The sequence below is a fragment of the Styela clava genome, chromosome 13 (genome assembly GCF_964204865.1).
Source record: "Styela clava chromosome 13, kaStyClav1.hap1.2, whole genome shotgun sequence".
Taxonomy (NCBI): domain Eukaryota; kingdom Metazoa; phylum Chordata; class Ascidiacea; order Stolidobranchia; family Styelidae; genus Styela; species Styela clava.
In genome coordinates this window covers 19,654,483-19,674,933 of record NC_135262.1, presented here as the reverse complement: position 1 = coordinate 19,674,933, position 20,451 = coordinate 19,654,483, and the positions used below count along the sequence as shown (strand labels likewise).

Genomic DNA, 20,451 nt, shown 5'->3' with positions numbered 1-20,451 from the left:
ATTTTGAGTTAGATAACGAAATTGCTACAGCAATATTATGCTATTGTTTGCCAACCAAGAAGCGGTAACAGTAAAGGATTTAGCGAATATTTCTATTTTTTATCACGGTTTGAAGTTTCAACACCCAAGAAAAAAAAATGCCTTTTTTCTATCCGGTTTGTGACTCAGACCACCCCTTTTAAAAACAAAATTTTTTTTAATCGCCAATTGCAAGCTCTTTAAATAAGCTTTCCAACGAGCCGTCAGTGGGCAGCAGAGGATCATTACTTTTTCATTAGTCAATCGATTAGTTGTGGGGGTACAAATGCATAAAGTCGGTGTAGCAAATGCGATTATTTAATAAAAAATAAAAATCGCATGGAAAGGGTTAATTGATGCTAATATTTATGCATTTCATTCAGATGTTGACATCATCCACAGCGAGTCGGAAGATTCCAGAAGATCTTCCGACTCGTATTGTGTGAAGAAAAGAGATCGATTCACTCCTCTTACACCATCCTCCAGCTTTTTCAAAAAAACTCAGGTTAATTCAAAAAGTAAGTATTTTCGATAGCAAGGCAAAATACTTTGCTAGTGGAACAACTCACAAGTATTGTGCAAGCACGTATAAAATCAGCCCTCCATGCTTACAAAATCGTGTATTATTTTTTTCATTCTGTGTTTACTCTTTTTGCTCTGAACAGGGCCCCAGACAAGCATCCACTGATAAGGTGGTATTATTTAAAAAAAAATAAATTTCTCTTCACTGCTTGCCTACACAATTTCCTATACCCTGGGTTTTGAAATTGCCGCTGCATTGGATTTGATGATATATTAGTGTCTTACTACTTTCTCCACTTCTTAGTATGCTAGAAATATTGTAACCAGTTTTAGATTTTATATTCTACTTGGCTAAAAATTAAATTGCCTTATGTTTAAAATAAAATCCGCTAACTTCACGAATTAACTCTTTTATTAACAACCTGAATTTGCATATATTAGCATTCTTTTTTTTATTTCAGTTATTCCACCTTCGAATAAAAACAAACCTGGCGAAGACAATATACTTGGGTATGTTCTTAGGTTCTACAAAGTATTGATTATACATTAGTAAGGATATTTTTGACCGTTAAGTCGTATGATAGGATTGGCATTTTATCTTGGAGGAGAGGAAAGTTGTTAAGGTAGCTTAATAACCTCATGACAACCCACTGCCTCCCGTCCGGTTACTATTCCATGTCGGGTATGGGATAAGGTAGTTATTAGTTTTTTCAGAAGCATAGACTTGAGGGTGGAGGAAGCCGTAATTCTATTGTCATAATGAAAGAAATTCAGTGTAAACCATCATTCAGAATAGTTGATTTGAATGAAATAAGTGATTGAACTCTGATCTGAAAATGACCCAGTTTGTGACACGTCGGTAAAATTAAAACATTGCACCAAAATTGCAATTCACGGCGATGAATCCGTTTAATAAACTAAAGTGAATGGTCGTTCACAGCGAAATTGCACAGAGCCCGCCACTTTTTGCCTGACGGTGTTTGTGGCAAATATTTCAATTAAATCGTAGTCAGCAGTTACCTGCATTTAGAAATAAAACATTAAAATCGCGAAAATTAATTTTAGAGAGAACTATAACTCGCAGATGTCAGCAGCGTCATAATGGTTTATATCAGGGGTGGACAACACATTGATCGCGACGTCTCAAGCAGTCAATCGCGATTTGTGTCGATGTTAATAATAATGTGCCAACAAATCCTTGTTGACAGCCGTGGAATTTTTTGTATACGTGTGTGCAGTTATCTGCATATTCATCTGATTCTCATCTTTTGTGTAGGACTTGTATCACAGTTTGTAAATTACGATCCTAATTTTAAGCGAACGATATTATCATTACTGACCCGGGGATGCGATATTTGTGAAGCGAATTAGTAATCTCTTTGAAAAGTTTATTTGCCCCAATGGCATATATATACACATATACAGGTCCTTCATCAGGCCTGATACAAACTATATTGCATCATCACCAAAGCTGTACCCTCACACAAACATGTAAACAAGTAATAATTATCAAGTAACAACAAGTAATGGCACTCTGATTACAAGTGTCTGGTAAAGTAATCAGATCAAAACATTCACAAACTCCCCATTATTTAATATTAAAAGTAATTAATTTTATTGCATTGTATAATGTTCAGCAAACTTGACGATGATGACCCTTTTTTAGTCAAGTTATCTGCAAGCTGTTACAGCATCGGATTCTGGTAATCTCTTGTTGGACAGCATCTCTTTCAACATTGCTACTTTATTCTCAGTCGTCTATCTTGCACTTGCTTGGTAAACTTTATAACATGTGAAGAGAGCGATTATCAGTTGCAATTTTGATGGCCAGTTTTTCAAGATCTATAACTCCATGCATGATTTCTTTATACAGTTTTATACAATGAGCTAACAAAGCTTGCCTTATCTACGCCAGCTGACATAGCAAGTGTTTCTGCAGCCAAAGAAATTTTAACAACTCTTTTAATCCGGAGAAGAAGATCCTTTACATCAATCCTTTACATCAATCCTTTACAGAAGTTTAAATCTACTGAATTTGATTTTAGTTTCCCAATCACTTTGTTAACTCTGAGGAGATCTTCCACAGTTGTAGACTTTAAATTTGTGGCCAATACACAAGTATCAAGTAAGATATCAGGTCGGGCTTGAGTACTAATCCACAACAGTTGACCTATTTTAGACTGATGGACTTTGCTTTCAAGATGAGTTAGTCTTGCAAAGCGAGACAAATGAATAGGATTCAAGGATGAAATGTATTCATTTTGATTTAATGAGACTCTATCTTTATGTTCGCTGATTAGAAGACCCACATACTTGAAAAGTTGAAACACGATGTTTCTTCATTTCCCACTTTGAATGTTTCTCGTAATTTCGTGATAATCTTCCTTTCAAATGTTTGACTGCCAGACCACATGAAGTCATCAACATGTACAGTGAAAATTCCTTCCAAATTAATGTCATTATGCCAATAAAAAACTGCAGGATCTGCAGCATAAACAACTGCAGGATCTGCAAGAGTAGTCTTGCATCCAATTTCTAACATAAAATTTCAAACTCTGTCATACCATTTCAGTGAAGCATCAGTCAGTCCATATACACTTTTTTCAATTTTCACACAATTTCCTCTTTACAATTTGCTTCTTTGGGTGGCATAAGATAAACATTTCGCTTAAGCTCCACCTCTTGTAGAAATGAGGTTTTGACGTAAATACATTTTAATTGCCATCATTTTTGTTGCACAATAGCTATGACGGTTCGCATTGAATCTTTACAACATGTTGGGTTGGTGATTCTTTTTTAATATTTTCCAAATTACTCTCTTCAAAACCATGAGCAACAAGTCTAGCCTTTGGGAACATTTTATCACCATTTTGTTTCATTGTGCAAACCCATCTTACAGAAATACACTTCTGATTATTATATGGAGATTCTTCATATACACCATTTTGTATCCAGCTTTGGAGTTCTCAATTTTTCGAATCGAAACTGCAGTTTCTGTTTTGGGGGATCCCCTAACTTTCGATCAATAAGTTTCGGTCTCTGACCGATATTCTCATTTTTATCTTGGTCTAAATTTATGATTACCAATGAATAGGCTTTCACGGCCTAAATAACACGCTGATGAAAACAATCCGTAATTTTAGAAGAAGGCAATTGCACGCGTTATTGGCGACTTCTTCAGTTTTGACAATTCCGTGCGAGTACAAAAATAAAATACCATATTTCTGTCGAAAAAGTCTACCTGGCAAATAAGCCGAGGTCCGTTTTTAGGCCTGAAAAATGGGTTTTTGCATATAACCTCACAATAAGATTGCATCAAAATCCGAATTTCAAATTACCATGCAACAGCTTCTGAGCAATTGCTGCGTTTGCGCATTCATTAAAATAGCCCGTAATATCGTTTTTTCGTAGGGTAATCTTCAATTCATGACAGCTGCGGGAATTCCAACTGTCTTTTAATTTTAATCTGATTGTACTCAAGATAACTCCCAATTGCATCCACCAAATAAAGGCATTGCTGATCTAAAATAACATGGCAATCTGCGGACATAACAATGTGAGATAAACCGCCAGATTATACTTAGTCTTGATACATATTTTTGAGCCCTTGCGAATTCGTTATCGCCGTTATGAAAATCCCAAGATCTGTCATAAAGTCCGGAAAAGTACAATTTAATTAAGGACAATAAATATACAGATAAAGTATCAAACATACGTCTTTATCACCTCGAAATCTCCACAAAGCGAAATGTATTGCTTCATTAATTTATTTAATCTGCGATTGCGACTATATATAAAGTATCACTGCTCCAAAACACCAAGGCAATCCGTGGACATAAACATGTACGATTATATGTTGTTTTGATTCATATTTTTGCAAATTGAAAACATATCTGAACTGTGATTGCAACACTTATTCCGCTTCATCGCAATGCTGCCAGCCTGCCACTCATCATTTTAAAGATATTACCATAAGGAAAAACTTTTAAGTCGGCGATAATATCCCACAGAGTAAAATTTATTTCAAAAATTGAATTAAATATACTTTACATTAATTATTATACATATATCATATCCGTGTCAAGCCCTGTCGGTAGTTGTAGAACACAAAATGTTTGCAATGTCTAATGTATCAATCATCTATGAGTATGACCTCCACTCATGATGCACACACAAATGCGGCAACTTCAAATATGATAAACACAGCGTTGAAATTCCAGATTCACAGCGCGAAAACGCCGATTTATTTAAACTGACTTGATCGGGACGTTATGGGGATGCTATCGCCCAAGGTATTTTATGGTCGGAATTGAATAATAAGCCGACCCCGAAAAAACTGAAAATTATTATACTCGCCCAGATTCCTTTTCACCTCGACTTATCAGTTTATCCTCCTTTTACACATTCTGTATTCATTAGTTTACAATATTTCATGTATGGTGGATAAAATAAAATACTGATTACTGTGAATTTGGTGATTTTGCAAATCTGTTCACTCTTGTTACTGTGAATTTGGTGATTTTGCAAATCTGTTCACTCTTGTTAAAAGAAACTCACTGCCTAGTATTCCAACGTCTAGTTTTGAGGACGCCGCAGAGCGTTTTTGCGGGAGAAGTGGATTCCGTGCGCTTGTATGTTAATCATATCATAAACTAGAATTTTGCTGTTAATGCAAAAGCTTCATCTCCCATGTATGCACCACATAGGTTAGAATTACAGCAAATGTTGTTTTGTAATGAAAAATTGGGTTACAAAAGTACTAGTACGCAACTTTTTTGTCAACTTCATACTCACACGAAAATGTTTGTTAACTTTGAGTTTTTGCCCTTCAAAATCGAAAAAAGTGATTTCGCAGTCCCTGAAAAGAAGTGTGAAAGTGCTTTGAATTTTCGCAAAAAAGGTGCGCTAATAGTGAACACTGCTTTACTGCTAACGATGTCCATATATTTGAGCATTGGTTTCTTGTTTGATAAGGCAAATTTACTTTAATATTTATTTTGTTTGTTCTCATACTCTACATACTATTTTTATTCCAAATGACAAGTAAAATAAATATCCTCTTTTTTTTATATAGGAAATCTCACTCACCGAAACCTTCAGACAAAAGTAAGTACATTTTTTCTACTTTGTTTACTATTACTAAGATAATCAAAACGATTATTTAGTGCAGTGGTTCCCAAGCTTTAGGACTCGTGGCTTCATTTCAAAAGTCTTTAGCACTCATTGCCCCCCTGTTTATCGTTGTAGTGCAGGGGTGGGCGAAATTTTTTAGTATAAGAGCCGCATGCAGCAAGTCAAAAATATGTGGGAGCCTGTCATTTTTGAAATTAGTTATATTAGAATACCGTGAACTGAAGAACTTTACGCAAACGTATAATAACAATATTGCAAAGTATATATTCTTTGACCGCTTAATGAATTAAAAAAACTGTTACGCTACAGTTTCTCTTAGTTAAATATGGATAATATGTACCAGTATTTATTGCCGGCGAGAAAATCCACACAGAAACTCTGGCGAGCCGCATGTGAGCAGCGGTTCGCTCACCATTGTTATAGTGGTATTTTGGTTGGTAAATTCCAAATCCATTATGTTCAAACAATCCACGTTCAACAAGGGGAAAATAAACTCCAACTGGGGTCATGGGTTGAGAACCACTGACTAATCAAAGTGGACTCAGATTTTCAATTGAAGGAAAGATTTGGTTTTGCAATTGCTGCTGCATTGGATTTAATGATAGATTAGTGTCTTACTACTTCCTCTACTTCTTAGTATGCTAGAAATAGAACAATTTTAGATTTTATATTGTATTTGGCTAAAGATTGAATGTTTGAATTAAAATCTGATAACTTTACAAATTCACTTTCATTTACCAACAACCTAAATTTGCACATAATAACATTCTTTTATTTATTTCAGTTATTCCACCTCCAAATGAAAAACCTGACAAAGACAATATACTTGGGTATGTTCTTAGATTCTACCAAAGTGTTGATTATACATTAGTAAGGATATTTTTGACTGTTAAGTCATATGTTGGATTTACATATTCATCCCGTAGAAGTGGACATAACATAGAAATGCTTTTAGTCAAAAAATGTTATTGTTAAATTAAAAATTAGGGAATTGATTCATTTGAACTATGCATCAGAAGATTAGATTGATCCATTCGGTTAGGGCTGTCCAAGCGAACCGAATATTCGCAATCGAATCGATTTTTGGCCAATATGCGAATCTAAAAAATGTGGTACATCAAACCGAAAAAAGCCCCACGAACACCTTTACACGGCATATTTCTCGAGTGAGAAGGTAACTCTCCTAATGCCCCGTGACATGTAATTATCCATTTCATGTATGGTCATAACTGGAGGGTTATTATCGATAATGACGTTTTTGAGAGAGTACAAAAATGGAAAAGGGCAAGTTAGTTTTAGCAGAAAATGCTGGTATTTTAAATAGTATAGATTTGGAGCTATGGAGTCGGTAATCATAGGAACATGGTACGTGTAACTTGAAGCTGGGATACATGTTGGCAGGGCTGGGGAGTCGGAGCTGGAGCTTGGAGCCATGGAGCCGTGACATTTTGATGGAGTCGGAGTTGGAGCTGAACTGGCCATGATAGATGGAGCTGGAGCCAGAGCCGGAGCTGCCAGAAATTTCAGCGGCTCCAGCTCCTGACAATAGAATTATTTTTTTTTTTACTTTTCTGATTTTTTAATAATTTCTAGGGTTGAGAAATAATAATTACGCCGATTTTAATTCTATAATTTCTGGCGTCTCCAAACACTTAACAGAACTAAATAGTTGTATAATTAATCAAGTTACTATTGTTCTAAAGTAAATAGTGTTAGATTATATCACGGATCTTGGTATTTTTAAACGGCGATAACGATTTGGCAAGATCGCAAAAATATGAATCAAAATTAATTATAATCGGGCAGTTTTCCACACATTTTACGTCCGTAGCTTGTCATTTATGTTAGAGATTCTTTTATTATTTCGTAAGTCGACGTAACATTGAGTTACTTTGAACAGAATAAAACAATAAGGCAAGTGCTGGTATCGGTAATGGGTCACATTTTTAGCACAATAGAAAATTATTTTCTGACAAGTCGTTTTTTTTAAATATTATAAACAAAAGTATTCGCCAAAGCGCAAGAAAAAGTATAAATTATATTTTCCTAATCTTCCCAATAAAGCAACTTATTTTTCCGACTTGCGAAAGTTTATTGAGGTATCGTAACAAAACGTATGAAAACAACTTATTTAATATATGACCTTGGTTGGATCTAAGCGAGACGTGTGAACATAATAATATTCAAATTTTGATTTCACTTCCATTCGCTCGCGGGATTGGCAAGAATAAACGCTTTGCGGGAAGGTTTTCTAAAAGTGAGTGCGTTTAGTTATTAATAATAACTTTACATACTTAATAATTTCCCGACGTAACTGGAAATAAATGCGAAAATGGCGACAATATCCACCACGCAACCGTGAAAGAATGCTGTAACGCGCACTGAAAAATGAATATATATACCAAACAATCTAACAATTCTATTTTGTCGTCTTAAAAACACATGACAAAGTGCATAAAATCGTTTGAAGATTTTGCACGGAAACGAAACAAACAAACAGCTTGCGAAAAGTGACTATTACTTTAAAATTTGAAAAAGTATCGGAATACTTTGATATAGCAATATGGACTGATAAAGTTATTTTGTCGTGAAAATAGCGGTAATGCATTCTGATATACTGTTTTCTGTGAAACTTAAGTTTCATGCTTGAGAACTACAAGCAGTCGCGGTCGTTAACGGGGTTGCACACTTAATTCATTTTTTGCTATACGATCAAATTACCATATATATATGTATACTAATATTTATTGATGTCGATTAGTGGCCAATGCAACCGGCTATTTTACGATTACCTGATTACAACTCCTCACTGCTTTTCTTTTTCTAATAAATGGTATTTACTGGCAAGTGTTAAAAATACTTTTGTAGATAAAAAAAAAACAGACGGCTTAAATTTCTCAGAAATATTATTTGCGAATAATTTGATTTCGGCGATCTAAAAAACCTCATTGCCGCTAACGACTACTAGTAAAAATCAAAACTATATTGCAAAGAGGGGCGTTTTGACTATTTGGGAATCCCTAAATATTATGTAATATTTCCGAATTTAGATCTGAAGTGTCGTATATAAGGTTAGGTCATCGACTTTCTCAGCTTGGTTGTATATAACGTAAAATGGATTCCGAAAAAAATGCGATTTGTTTTCTTGTCTTCGTCTCGTAAATTGCACCGCGATATAATGATGTGACGCGGTAGGTCACATGGAGTGTGTTCAGTGGATTTAGTCGAAATCGGGATTGCGCAATAATTAATTGTAATACAGGTGTGGCTTGCGCAATACATCGGCAATTGTGGACAAGAAAAAAGCGATCGGCCGATCGCTAATTTACCTTTGTGACGTAACTAACAGTAACGACCACGTAGACATGTCTGGGCATGTTCAAGCAATGCTGAAACATGACATGCTGGCTTGCATGCCTAAGTGTTGGAATGGCCAGTTGATGTATATTGTATACGATACAATTTCTCGCTTGTAGAAAATGCTTACCTAATCTTAATGCCATTCATGACAATATAATATTTCATTTTAAATAGTAGTTAATATTAAATTAGAGAAAATTAATTTGTAAGAATGCAACCCTTGTACCATGGCTTGCAAAAGTAAAAAGTCTGCAGTGTTCAAATATTTCAAAGAGAGTGGAGATAAAAATGCACTAATCTGCCAGGTATTAAAGAAAGATGGGGCCGTTTGCAATCTCAGGTTCATCAATAAAACTTCAAATTTGAAGCGGCATTTGGAAAGACATCATTTTGATGTCTTCGAGTCTGTCAAAAAAGAAGACAGTGAAGACATAAAGAGAGACAGCGATATAAGTAGACAAACCTCTGTCTCAAGCTACTTCACAAGTCAAAAAGTGACCATTTCCATGACTAAAGAAAAGTTCCAGAGACATATCATACAGCTGGTGGTGAATAATGCAGCTGCACTTAAACTGTTCTCTTCGAAAGCATTCCTCGGATTAAATGGAGAAATGGCCAACAAATTGGGAGTATCACTGGAGAGACATGATATAAGAGATATGGTGGTGAAGGAAGCCGAGTGTCAGAAAAGAGTGTTAAAGGATATATTACATGGGAAATTTTGTTTTTTGAAAATGGACGCTTGTACTAGACAGAACTAATTATTTCGCTATAAATGTTCAATTTGTGGATTATAAAAATGAAATAGCCATCCGTACATTATCAGTACGGGATACACAAGCTCAACACACAAGTGAATTTATTCAAAAATTTGTTGAGGAAGTTCTGAGAGAGTTTGAAATTAGAAAAGAACATATATTAGCGATTGTGACAGATAATGTCTCTAACATGACAAAAATGAATGAATGAATGAATGAATGAATGAAGGTGAATCAGATGAAGCTTTAGTTATTGCTGTAAACAGCATAACAGCTGTCAATACAATTGAGCACATGCGGTGTGCAGTACATACCCTTCAGCTTGCTATTCGTGATGGTTTGAAAGAAAAGCATGTACACACTTTACTAAGTAAGCTACGTCAAACCTCAGTCATGGCCAGGACGCCTAAAAAAGATGCTATATTGAAGCGTAGAACAGGAAAAGGTGCAATAATAGATCAAGCCACTAGGTGGGGTAGCACCCACTTAATGATTCAGCGGCTCTTAGAAATAAAAAACAGTTTAATTGACATGGCCAATCCAGACATAACCTTGACTGATTTGCAATGGCGACAGACACATCAATTAGAAGAATTACTTCGGGAGCCCTATTTAGTTCCCAAAAGGTTACAGGCACAAGATTTGACACCAGGGTCTTCTTATAAAGAGTGGAAAAACCTCATTTATAAACTTTCACAATCCAGTAGCATCATTGCAGATGCTATAAAAGCATTTATGCTGCGCAGAGAAAAATGTCTCCTCGATAACCCTGTATTATTAGCGGCTATTTATGTTGATCCTATGTACAGGGTTACCCTAAGTGAAGAACAGCTCATTAGAGGTAAGGCAGCGCTACGTGATATAGCTGTTCGAATGCACCGTGGATCACGAGCTACACAATTTGAAGACCAATCAATCTGTGCTAGTGGGCCTTTAAGGAACTCCTCTGATTCTGGTTCCGAATGCGAAATAGATTTTGAAAAACACCTTGAAATTGAAGCCAAACATCGTCGAACAGAGAAGGAAAGTAGAAACTCAAATTCATATCTATCACCGCTTTCCAAATTCAAAAGAGACTTCTTTTATGCTTTAAATCAGGGGTTCCCAAACCGCGGCCAATTACGGCCCGCGAGACGATTTCAAATGGCCCGCCGAACATTAGTGAAACTATACCCGTGAATAAATACTAACACGTTTAACAATTTAAATGTGTTCATCCTTTTATGTTGTAGATGCCGCCAAATGTTACGTCATTATCACAATTTAAGCACGTGTATATCGTAACAATTCAATTATACCGGTATCTTAACTTACGTACCGGTATTAGGATTGCGTACGGCAGTCTTTTAGGTATCACGTATCAGCCCTATATTAAGGAAGCTTGAAGATGTCACAAAAACGAAAACTAGACACTGAAAACAGGCGTTTTTCGGATAAATGGCAGCGTTCTTATTTCTCTATTGAAAAGAATCAAACTTCAGCGGATTGTCTTCTTTGCCAACAAACTATTCTTGTTCTATTCCTGTTAAGCTACGGCCCAGACTGACAGATAATCACTTAGAGTGCGGTATTGCAAATACAATGTAACAAATTGGAGCCACGTTTTGAACATCAGTTTTCGAGCAAACCCCAATTACCGGTACACATATCTACAAAAATGCAAGTAAATTATGTTGGCTATTCGTTTTTTTTTTAATATTCATATACATTGAGTCGTTTTTTTGTTTAACATCGCTATCTGGGGTCATCTCTTATCTCTGGGGTCAATCTCAACCTCTGTGTCAGTAGATAATATTGGTAGTACAACTGCAAAAACCATACTCACCAGAGATAACAGTGTTTTATAAACTTCAACTACAAATTTAATTAGATAACAAACCTTGGGTGTCGCTGCCTGATATAATCAGTTCCCAGCGATTTCCCTTCCCAGTAAAATGTGTGTCAATTTTACTTTTTTCATAATTTCGTTTGTTATTTTTACTGGATGGAAAAAAATAAACTTGACCATGATATGAGTAGACATTTATACGAAGCCGTACTCCAGATGAGCAGTTAACTACATTAGTCGCTATCATTTCCAAATCCTTTTTGAAAGTCGTGCTTGTTATTCCTCGGGTATTCTATCACCCAACTACAGTATCTAAAATCAATCTTGCGGCCTATTTTGGTGCCTATTTTTCAAAATTTTCTCAGGGCGCTTAAGCGCACCCTGAACCCCAGCCTTTAGAAAGATTGTTTTCGGCCCTGCGCATAATTCGTTCGGACCTGCGAGCCTCAATAAAAGAAGATTTAGTAGAAGCGATACTGTTCTTAAGAACAAATTCATTTTAAATGCTCGTATGAATTATGTGATGGGCATTCAATGTTTAATTAGTTTTTATTCACTTTAATTTCGATAACATTTAGTAATATACTGTATTTCCAGGCAAAAAAAGACGATGTCTATTTTTATAGCTATCCAATAAGAAGACAGAAAAATTGCTTTTCTGTTGGTCAGTTATGCACTAATATGCGCCATGCGGTAATAATTTTATATGATTAGAAACAGATCATGTTTGTTTGGTATAATCATACTCACAAAATTAACTATTCATAACAACAACATGGTAATTTCAAGTTAAAAAGGTAGTGAAAATCATTTTGAATGTTTGTAGGGAATATGACAAATAACAGCTGGCAATACGAAGTCAATTAAATATCATGATTAGCAGACCCTTTGGCGTCTTCGAATAAATACGGTAATTAAAACTACTTTTAATAGGTAAGTTGTTATTTTTGAGTGTTCCAAAATTCCATGTACAAAGATTATTGCATTTCACGTTTTCTGTCCTGCATCAACTGTAGTTTATAGAATAGTGCTCAGAGTGCAATTCTATTGTTCAAAAGCAATTTACCAAGTGAAATTTGTGTTACATACTTATTCACAAATGTGATTTAATTTAAGTATGGCCGTGGTTCGCCATATGTTTAAGCTCTTTATCGGTTCCTATATGTAAATCTTTTCTTCACAAAATAAAATGTATCAACCCGAATGTACGGTTAACACAAATCATGTTTGAGAAAACATCTGCGAAAAATACGCTGATCAGTTGGCAACAGAAATCAAGCAAGCCTAGCTGCCCAATAAGATGCCTCAGGCCAGAAAATGGGGTCTATAACAGCCGGGAAATATAGTAATATAAGATATCCATTGAAACTCACAATATTAAGTGTTAACTTGATTTTTCATGATTCCCTTACCAAGTGTGTGTTAAAATCATGAAATAAATAACAGTGAGGCATTGACTTTTTGTAAATGATAAGCTTAGCGGTACTATCAAATACATTATAGTGTGCGCCGTGTGCGGAGCCGGAGCTGGAGCCAGCTCCGGGCTAAAAAAATGAAGCTCCGGAGTTGGGAGTCGGAGCCATAGCTCGAATATACTCTGGCTCTGGAGTTGGAGCTGGAGCCACACTGATTTTAAGCCAGCTCCCCAGCCCTGCATGTTGGGGGTCCTTATGATGTCCTCATGTTGTCCTTATGATGGCAATACCTGTTTTAATTAGGCTTCCCGCTGCTTGTCAGCAGGGAACCTATTGTATTCCTGTGTTTTATTATTATTATTATTATTTATTTATTATTATTTATTTTTGTTATTTTTTTTTCAAATTGGTCCTACAGACTTGAAATTCACTTCAAATGTGCAGAAGTTCTCAACTAACAATAAAATGCAAATTTTATGCATGACTGACCACGCTTTCACGCTCCAGTGAGCAAAACGCGTTTTCAGTTTTTTTGCGATTTCTTAAAATTGATACATGGTATTGGGTTGCAATTCATAACAATGATTGATGGACATGTTCCGGATACGATATGTCAAGGATACGCATGAGTGACCTCGGCGATACGCTCCAGTGAGCAATATAGGATTTTACATTTTCATCTTCTTCTCCAGAACGACACTACTTAGAGACTTGAAATTTACATCACACGCAGATAATAAGTCCCCCATCATAAATTGCAAATTTTATGCATGACTGACCACGCTTTCACGCTCCAGTGAACAAAACGCGTTTTCAGTTTTTTTGCGATTTCCCAAAATTGATACATGCTATTGGGTTGAAATTCATAACAATGATTAATGGACATGTTCCGGATACGATATGTCAAGGATACGCATGAGTGACCTCGGCGATACGCTCCAGTGAGCAATATAGGATTTAACATTTTCGTCTTCTTCTCCAGAACGACACTACTTAGAGACTTGAAATTTACATCACATGCAGATAATGAATCCCCCATCGTAAACTGCAAATTTTATGCATGACTGACCACGCTTTCACGCTCCAGTGAGCAAAACGCGTCTTCAGCTTTTTTTACGCGGGAAGCCTGTTAAAGCTGCACGCAGCTCTAGTGGAATTTGTAATTACCTATGATGGCAATACTGTGTATTATACGTCTATTACTATTACAAATAATTGCACTCTTGCATTTTTATGGCTGTTGTACAGTAACAATACCATCATCAAATCCCTCATCCCTAGCTCCGATTTAGAGACATCCCTAAATGCACTTTAAAATTTATTGGGCAACAGTTTCATCTATATTAATGGTTGTTGTTAATCATTTTGCTGAAAATTACACAAAAACCTCCAGAGTTAAGACAACTAATGAAAATGAGATTAAAATAGCACCTGCAGCCACAGGCTTTGCATTCCTTATTAAAACTGATGTCATCAGAATTGAGTAAATAAATTATTGGGAGTATGTGCAATTTTAAACTCTCAACACTCGAAACCCCAATTTTAAGGACCTTTTTTGACAAGTTAATGGAGACGTCATCTCCTTTTATAACTCTGAAAACATCAATATGCACGATATCAGCAGTAATTTAGTTATAACTGCACATAGGTCATCACAATATCGAAGGAGTATTCATTGTACGATAGAGACAAAATTAGGGTTGCACAATAATATATTTTCTGTGTGAGATTGTCTACCTCGAGGCTTCCCAAACTTTTGAGCTCGCGGCCCCTTTTAATATATTGAAATTTTTCGCGGCCCTTGTTCACATTACTAATGCTAAACAGTTCGAAATATGCATTTCTATATTTTGTTGACACAGCTAATTCTCACTCTTAGTAAGTCTACTCAAATAACATAAACAAGCATATATTTATTCAGATTAACGTTACTCAATTATTCAGTGTAATGGATGCAAATGCTTTTTGCTGCATAGCCAGTCCAGCCGTGGCTCGTGTTTGTTTAAATAAAGCAGGCCTAAATGGTGAATTACGATGTCTGGCCACCGAGGGCATGGTCCTTATCTGGAATTGTTCACTCTTATTGATTAAACTAGCATAAGGCAGTGCGGCTCCAAATTATCAGGAAAAACACACCTACACGAAAAATATGCTGCTCCTAAATAAAACACAATTTTGTCATCGTTAATATGTACTTTATGCCTTTTGAGGTTTATAAACATATAGGCCTAAGGGAAAAAGGCAAAAGGTTAACTTTTCTTTTTTACCTCTGCCTGGTTTTTCTTTAAAATGCTAAAAAATCACTTATGTTCGATAAAATCGGTTCAGCAAATGAATAAATGCAGCCTACAAAATTGCAGCATGTAGGGTTTACCTTTTCTGTTACGTAACAGAAAGTAAACAACATAGAACGGTCAAATGAATTTGATCATTCTCATCATTTGCAACAATGAGAAACTATAAAACATTTACAAGCATTGTTCTGCAAGCGCGATGATTCTACCTTGTTTCCCCGCAAATGAGACCAAGCCTGGATTTTAAAAATGATTTTAATGGTGACCGTACATTTGAACCCATGTATATATCCGCAGGTTCAATCTATGTGTGGGTGCTAAAACCCATGAGTTAGGGTTAATATGGATTCAAATATCCGTAAAACAAAAAATATTTCCATAGGTGCAGTAGCATGCAGGTGAAATTGTCATGGGTTCAAATGTGATGGAACCGATTTTAATAGAAGTGCTCTCTTTTAAAAAGTCTTAGTCGAAAGCGCATTTTTTGACCTAGTCCCTTGGCAGTTCGTCATTTCAATTTTGCTAGGGTGTCGTAAAATTTCTACCATGGCCCATTGAAATGTGATTTCACTGACTGTCGTTAGGTTTTGTTTGTTCGTTTAAAATTAAATGAAACTTATTGTAATAACCCAAAATAATGGAAATTACCATCGTCACCCAATTAGATGCCGTCCCCCTCTCCCAAATCAGGCCAAAAGTTGGTTCTAGAATCGAGGCGTTTTCATAATTATCAGCGATGAGATGTTAAAGATAAATAGAGAAGTCAATTCGCAAGCCGAATTTCCACATTGGAGAGTTATTATAAGATACTAAAATGAAAAGGAAAACATAAACTTTGTTCTAGGAGACTCCCAACAGCTAAAAAAAATGTCTTGTTAATCTCATTATTTTTTTTGCCTACGACATATTATTTACCGGTTGACTTTGAAAATTATACAGTCACTAAAATAAATCTAAACGCAATAAATCTTACTCGCGATATACTTCTTATATATTCAAAAAATAACAACGGAAATTGATGAGACTTTTCTCCAGAACATGCTATGTTATGGATCAAAACAAGATACTATGGGACACTTTGCCATACATTTTTATGCCAGGGGACTGCTGCGGAGCATTTTGGAGTAGTTAAACCTTTCTTTTGTCGTAAAACGACTCAATCTCGAGATACGTTGAACAGAATTGAGGACATTTGAAATGGATTGGATATTCAACGCCACGAAAAAATCATATGTTACATGGAAATTCCAAAATCACTTCTTCGAAAATCCCTGGCCATTAGGGTTTTTGAGCTTGACCGAGCAAATTTTTAAAATGAATTATAAGGTGAAAAGAAAAGATTTTATCATTTGTAACGCTATCAGAAAAAAATTATAAATTTGAAAAACAAAAAATGAGATATTTAGGAGCTGGAGCCTGGAGCCACTAAATTTTTGGTAGCTCCAGCTCCATCTGTTATGAAAAGCTTGGCTCCAACTCCGACTCTGGCTCCATCAAAATGTAACGGCTCCAGGCTTCGACTCCAGCTCCGGCTCCCCAGCCCTGCTTCCAGGTCCGCAGCCCCTAGTTTGGGAAGCCCTGGTCTACTTAATTCATTACCATATGGTGATGTGCCAACTGCCAAGCTTAGAATTAGAATTTGAAATTTGAGTTTTTCTGAATTGCAACCTTGATATATGCTTTAACCACTTTTTTCTTTTTAGACTCTCATTTTTCAATAAAAAACAGAATTATCGTCAAAAAAAATCAGATAACATAGCAAAGGTAAAATACTTTCTTTATTTTTCACTTATCTAGTTTATTCGATATTCTAAATTTTTAAACCTCAGCTATTTATGCCCATTGACCAGAATATGCCTCTATATTACAAGCAGCAACTGATATGAAAGTAGATACAGAGAATTTTTTTTCAGTTTTTAAAAGTTGAATGAACTAAATAGTTATTTTTATATGAAAATTTCGAGCCTACGCCAACGTAAGGTTTGTGTGTTTTTAGGCTTAGTTTATTTATAATATAAAGAGTGTTTAAATAAGAAAAAAATTAGGTTAGTATTGGAATTTTATTCAAGAAGATTCACATAGTGTTAAATTCTGTAGCTGTGCTTCATCCCTGGCTGTTGGCATGTAGTTAAATATTCTTTGTACTTGATTTTCAGATTCAAACTGAAAAAGTTTCAACTTCCAATCATGACTCAAGGTGAAGTTTTTCATTGAATAAAATTCAGAATATTCCATATTGTATTTGTATAATATCATATCAAAAGTGATAAACACGGTCATAGGCACTTGGAGAAATATTGGAAAGAACAGAGATCCAAATAGATAGTTTATTTTGGTTGATATGACAAAATTATCAAGTAATAGTAAAAGAAAGTAAGAAAAATTTTTTAAGCTGGGGAAACTCTATTGAAAATTGCTTTCTAGAATCCTCATAAAGTTGGCAAGTAGCTCAGGACAAATTTTTGTTAGTGAGCTTGCAAGGTCATTACGGCTTCAAGTAAAATGAAACTTCACTCCCAACTATTTTTTTGTAAGTGCTAACAAAACTGGTTGCAAGTTACTTATCCCAGAAAATAACCACCAGGCTAACCAGTTAATTCTCAAATAACACTACTAGATTCGAATGCATACATCAGTTGATTAGCATGACTTTATTTTATTTCATCATTTCACTGAAATTTAAGATCAACGTTCCAGAATTCAAAAAAGCGAAATTTATACCTCACATTTGTGGGTAAAATTTTATACTCATTATAACCTAATGCTTCTTTGTAGTAACGGCTCTTGTTCACCATTTTATATGCATTTGCATTTTTGTAATTGTTATAATTTTCTTTGCAGCCATCCTCCAAAACCCAGAAAACAACCTACGAGAATAATGACTCGGATAAGACGTCTAAAACACCAAAACCTGTCGGACAAAGCTATATGGGCGGACCTCCTAAATCAAAACATTCCATCGAAAAAAAACACCAAAGTTCAGAAACAACCAAAAAACAGTGGGAAGCAACAACATAATAAGAAACATAAATTTGGAACCCAACAGCAAAATAGGAAACTACCGACTCTGAAACAATTCATTCAGCAAACAAATTTTAAACGTAAGTATTTTCAATAAGGACATAAAATTTACCACTTCTAAGAAGTGAAGAAAAAATACTTCGCTAGTTGAACTCGTATATATTATGGAAATGTGTGTAACTCTAATCTAAAGTTCAGCCCTTGGTAATTACAAATAAAGTTTGTGCAGCATTTTTCACTCAACACCTATTCACACCTTTCGCTTTGAATAAGGTCACAGAGCAGGCATCCACTGATATTTAAGAATTTGTAAGGGACTGCTGTTTTCTGAAAGACCGCGAACTTTCTGGTTCTGTATTACCTACACAATTAACACTAACACTTTACCTGCCATTGTACCATTAAAATCCTTTTGACCCAGCTGTCCCTCATGTGATGTCAAAAATAAATCAATTCCTCAAATATGGTTGAAATTGGATACAATCAATATGATATTTCTTTGTATGTTCATTTACTTTGATATTTGTTTATCAGGAATAGTTTATGAAATTTTGCATTACTAAAGTTATGACAAACTTATTCAATTATAATTTTTTCACAGCGGTACACAACGGGAAACACATCACGGATGAATTGGAGATTTTATGCCTTGGAAGATTGTGATGTGTTTCAGCGTTTATAAGGTATCCATTTATAATGATTTTTTTTTCTGATTTCAGTAATGAGTTTTGTTAATTGAGGTATTTTTAATACACAGTGATTCCTTGTTAGTCAAACATAACTGGTTCAGAATTGGTGTTGAACTCTTATTTGTTTGGGAGCCGAAACATATTTTTTCATAAGAAACAATTGTGAATATTTCAATTCATTCATTATCTTTACAACTCATATTCATTCAAAAATGTACATAATAAAAATAAAATCATAAAGAATAGAGTTGCTATTTCGGCACCAGATTTGAAATCCTGATTTTCCAAGATCTTCACCATATAATCCTGGAATTTCCTGCGATTAATAAAATTGAAACGACGTACACAAATATCGTAAGCAATCATTTTCATTTCCTACAAAACTGACGCAAAAACTCGAGAGTGGGGTCATTAGGACGATTTCTGATTTTGTTGGTGAAAAATCCAAGAGCACACCTTCATTCCTTTTTGTTTTCATTGTGTGAAGCGAGAGCTTGAATATGAGCTAACATCAGTAAAGTGTCTTTTTCAACGCTGCTATCTTTTTTGATCAAATATTTAGCTTTTTAATATTAATAGTGTCCTAATCAAATACCTCACTACAGAAATTTTTTTTAAAGACTGTTTAATGTCTAAAATATTCAATTAGGATTATTTCTAGAAGGATTAAAATGTTAAAAAATATTGGGGAGAGCGACTAGTTAAGGATCCATTAAAGCTGTAATAAATAAAGTAGTTTTTATACAGTTGGAAAGGGGAAAAAAGTTCTGAAATATGCGAATATACTAGTCCGAAATATTATGAAGGTTTTCAAGTTTGCTCATGTATGAATACATCTAAAATTATTTATATTCAATAATGCAGATTCATTAATTTGGGGACAAATGGAATGTTTTTGACTATTTGACATATTTTTGCTTTCATAGTGGTACTAATTATGCAATTTTCTTTTTGGACATTTTAGATATTCTGCAATCAAATATATAATATTTTGAACGTAAAAGCAAACTATTCAACCATTTTCCATCTTTTCATTAATAAATATAATATTTTCTTGCAGAAATCAGACTCCATCTCAAACCTGCTGAATTCATTGACTGAAACAAACATAGTGTTATTTTTTGTATGTATTGAAGATAAATAAAGCACTTGCATGATATGAAAAAGACGACACCGTCTTTCAATTACAGGATGACAATTAATCCTCAAAAGTATCTATGTGGTAAAATTCAAAGAATAATATTTTTCTGTAGAGTGGTAAGTTTTCTTAAATCCTGCTGTTTTTATCAATCAATGCTGTGATCTGTCGACAAGGTATGCTTGGTAAAGGTTTGAATTTCACAAAAATACCTAACCCAATTTTAGTTTTTGTACCCTGGCTGTCAAATTCAGGTACTCAAAGTGTTGATAGCG

The 20,451-nt window shown here is 35.0% G+C and overlaps 2 protein-coding genes across 2 annotated transcripts; both read left to right on the top strand.

Annotated features, from left to right (window-relative positions):
- Positions 1-304: 304 nt before the first annotated feature.
- LOC144431231 (uncharacterized) lies at positions 305-19,012 on the top strand. The gene is made up of 9 exons (XM_078119071.1): positions 305-317; positions 402-536; positions 1,002-1,050; positions 5,615-5,646; positions 6,458-6,503; positions 17,032-17,092; positions 17,485-17,525; positions 18,170-18,429; positions 18,951-19,012. The coding sequence occupies exons 1-9, from the start codon at positions 305-307 to the stop codon at positions 19,010-19,012; spliced, it is 699 nt and encodes a 232-aa protein (XP_077975197.1).
- Positions 10,011-11,058, top strand: LOC144431349 (uncharacterized). Its single transcript, XM_078119374.1, has 2 exons — positions 10,011-10,818; positions 11,024-11,058. Exons 1-2 carry the CDS (start codon positions 10,011-10,013, stop codon positions 11,056-11,058), a joined length of 843 nt encoding a protein of 280 aa, XP_077975500.1.
- Positions 19,013-20,451: the final 1,439 nt, after the last annotated feature.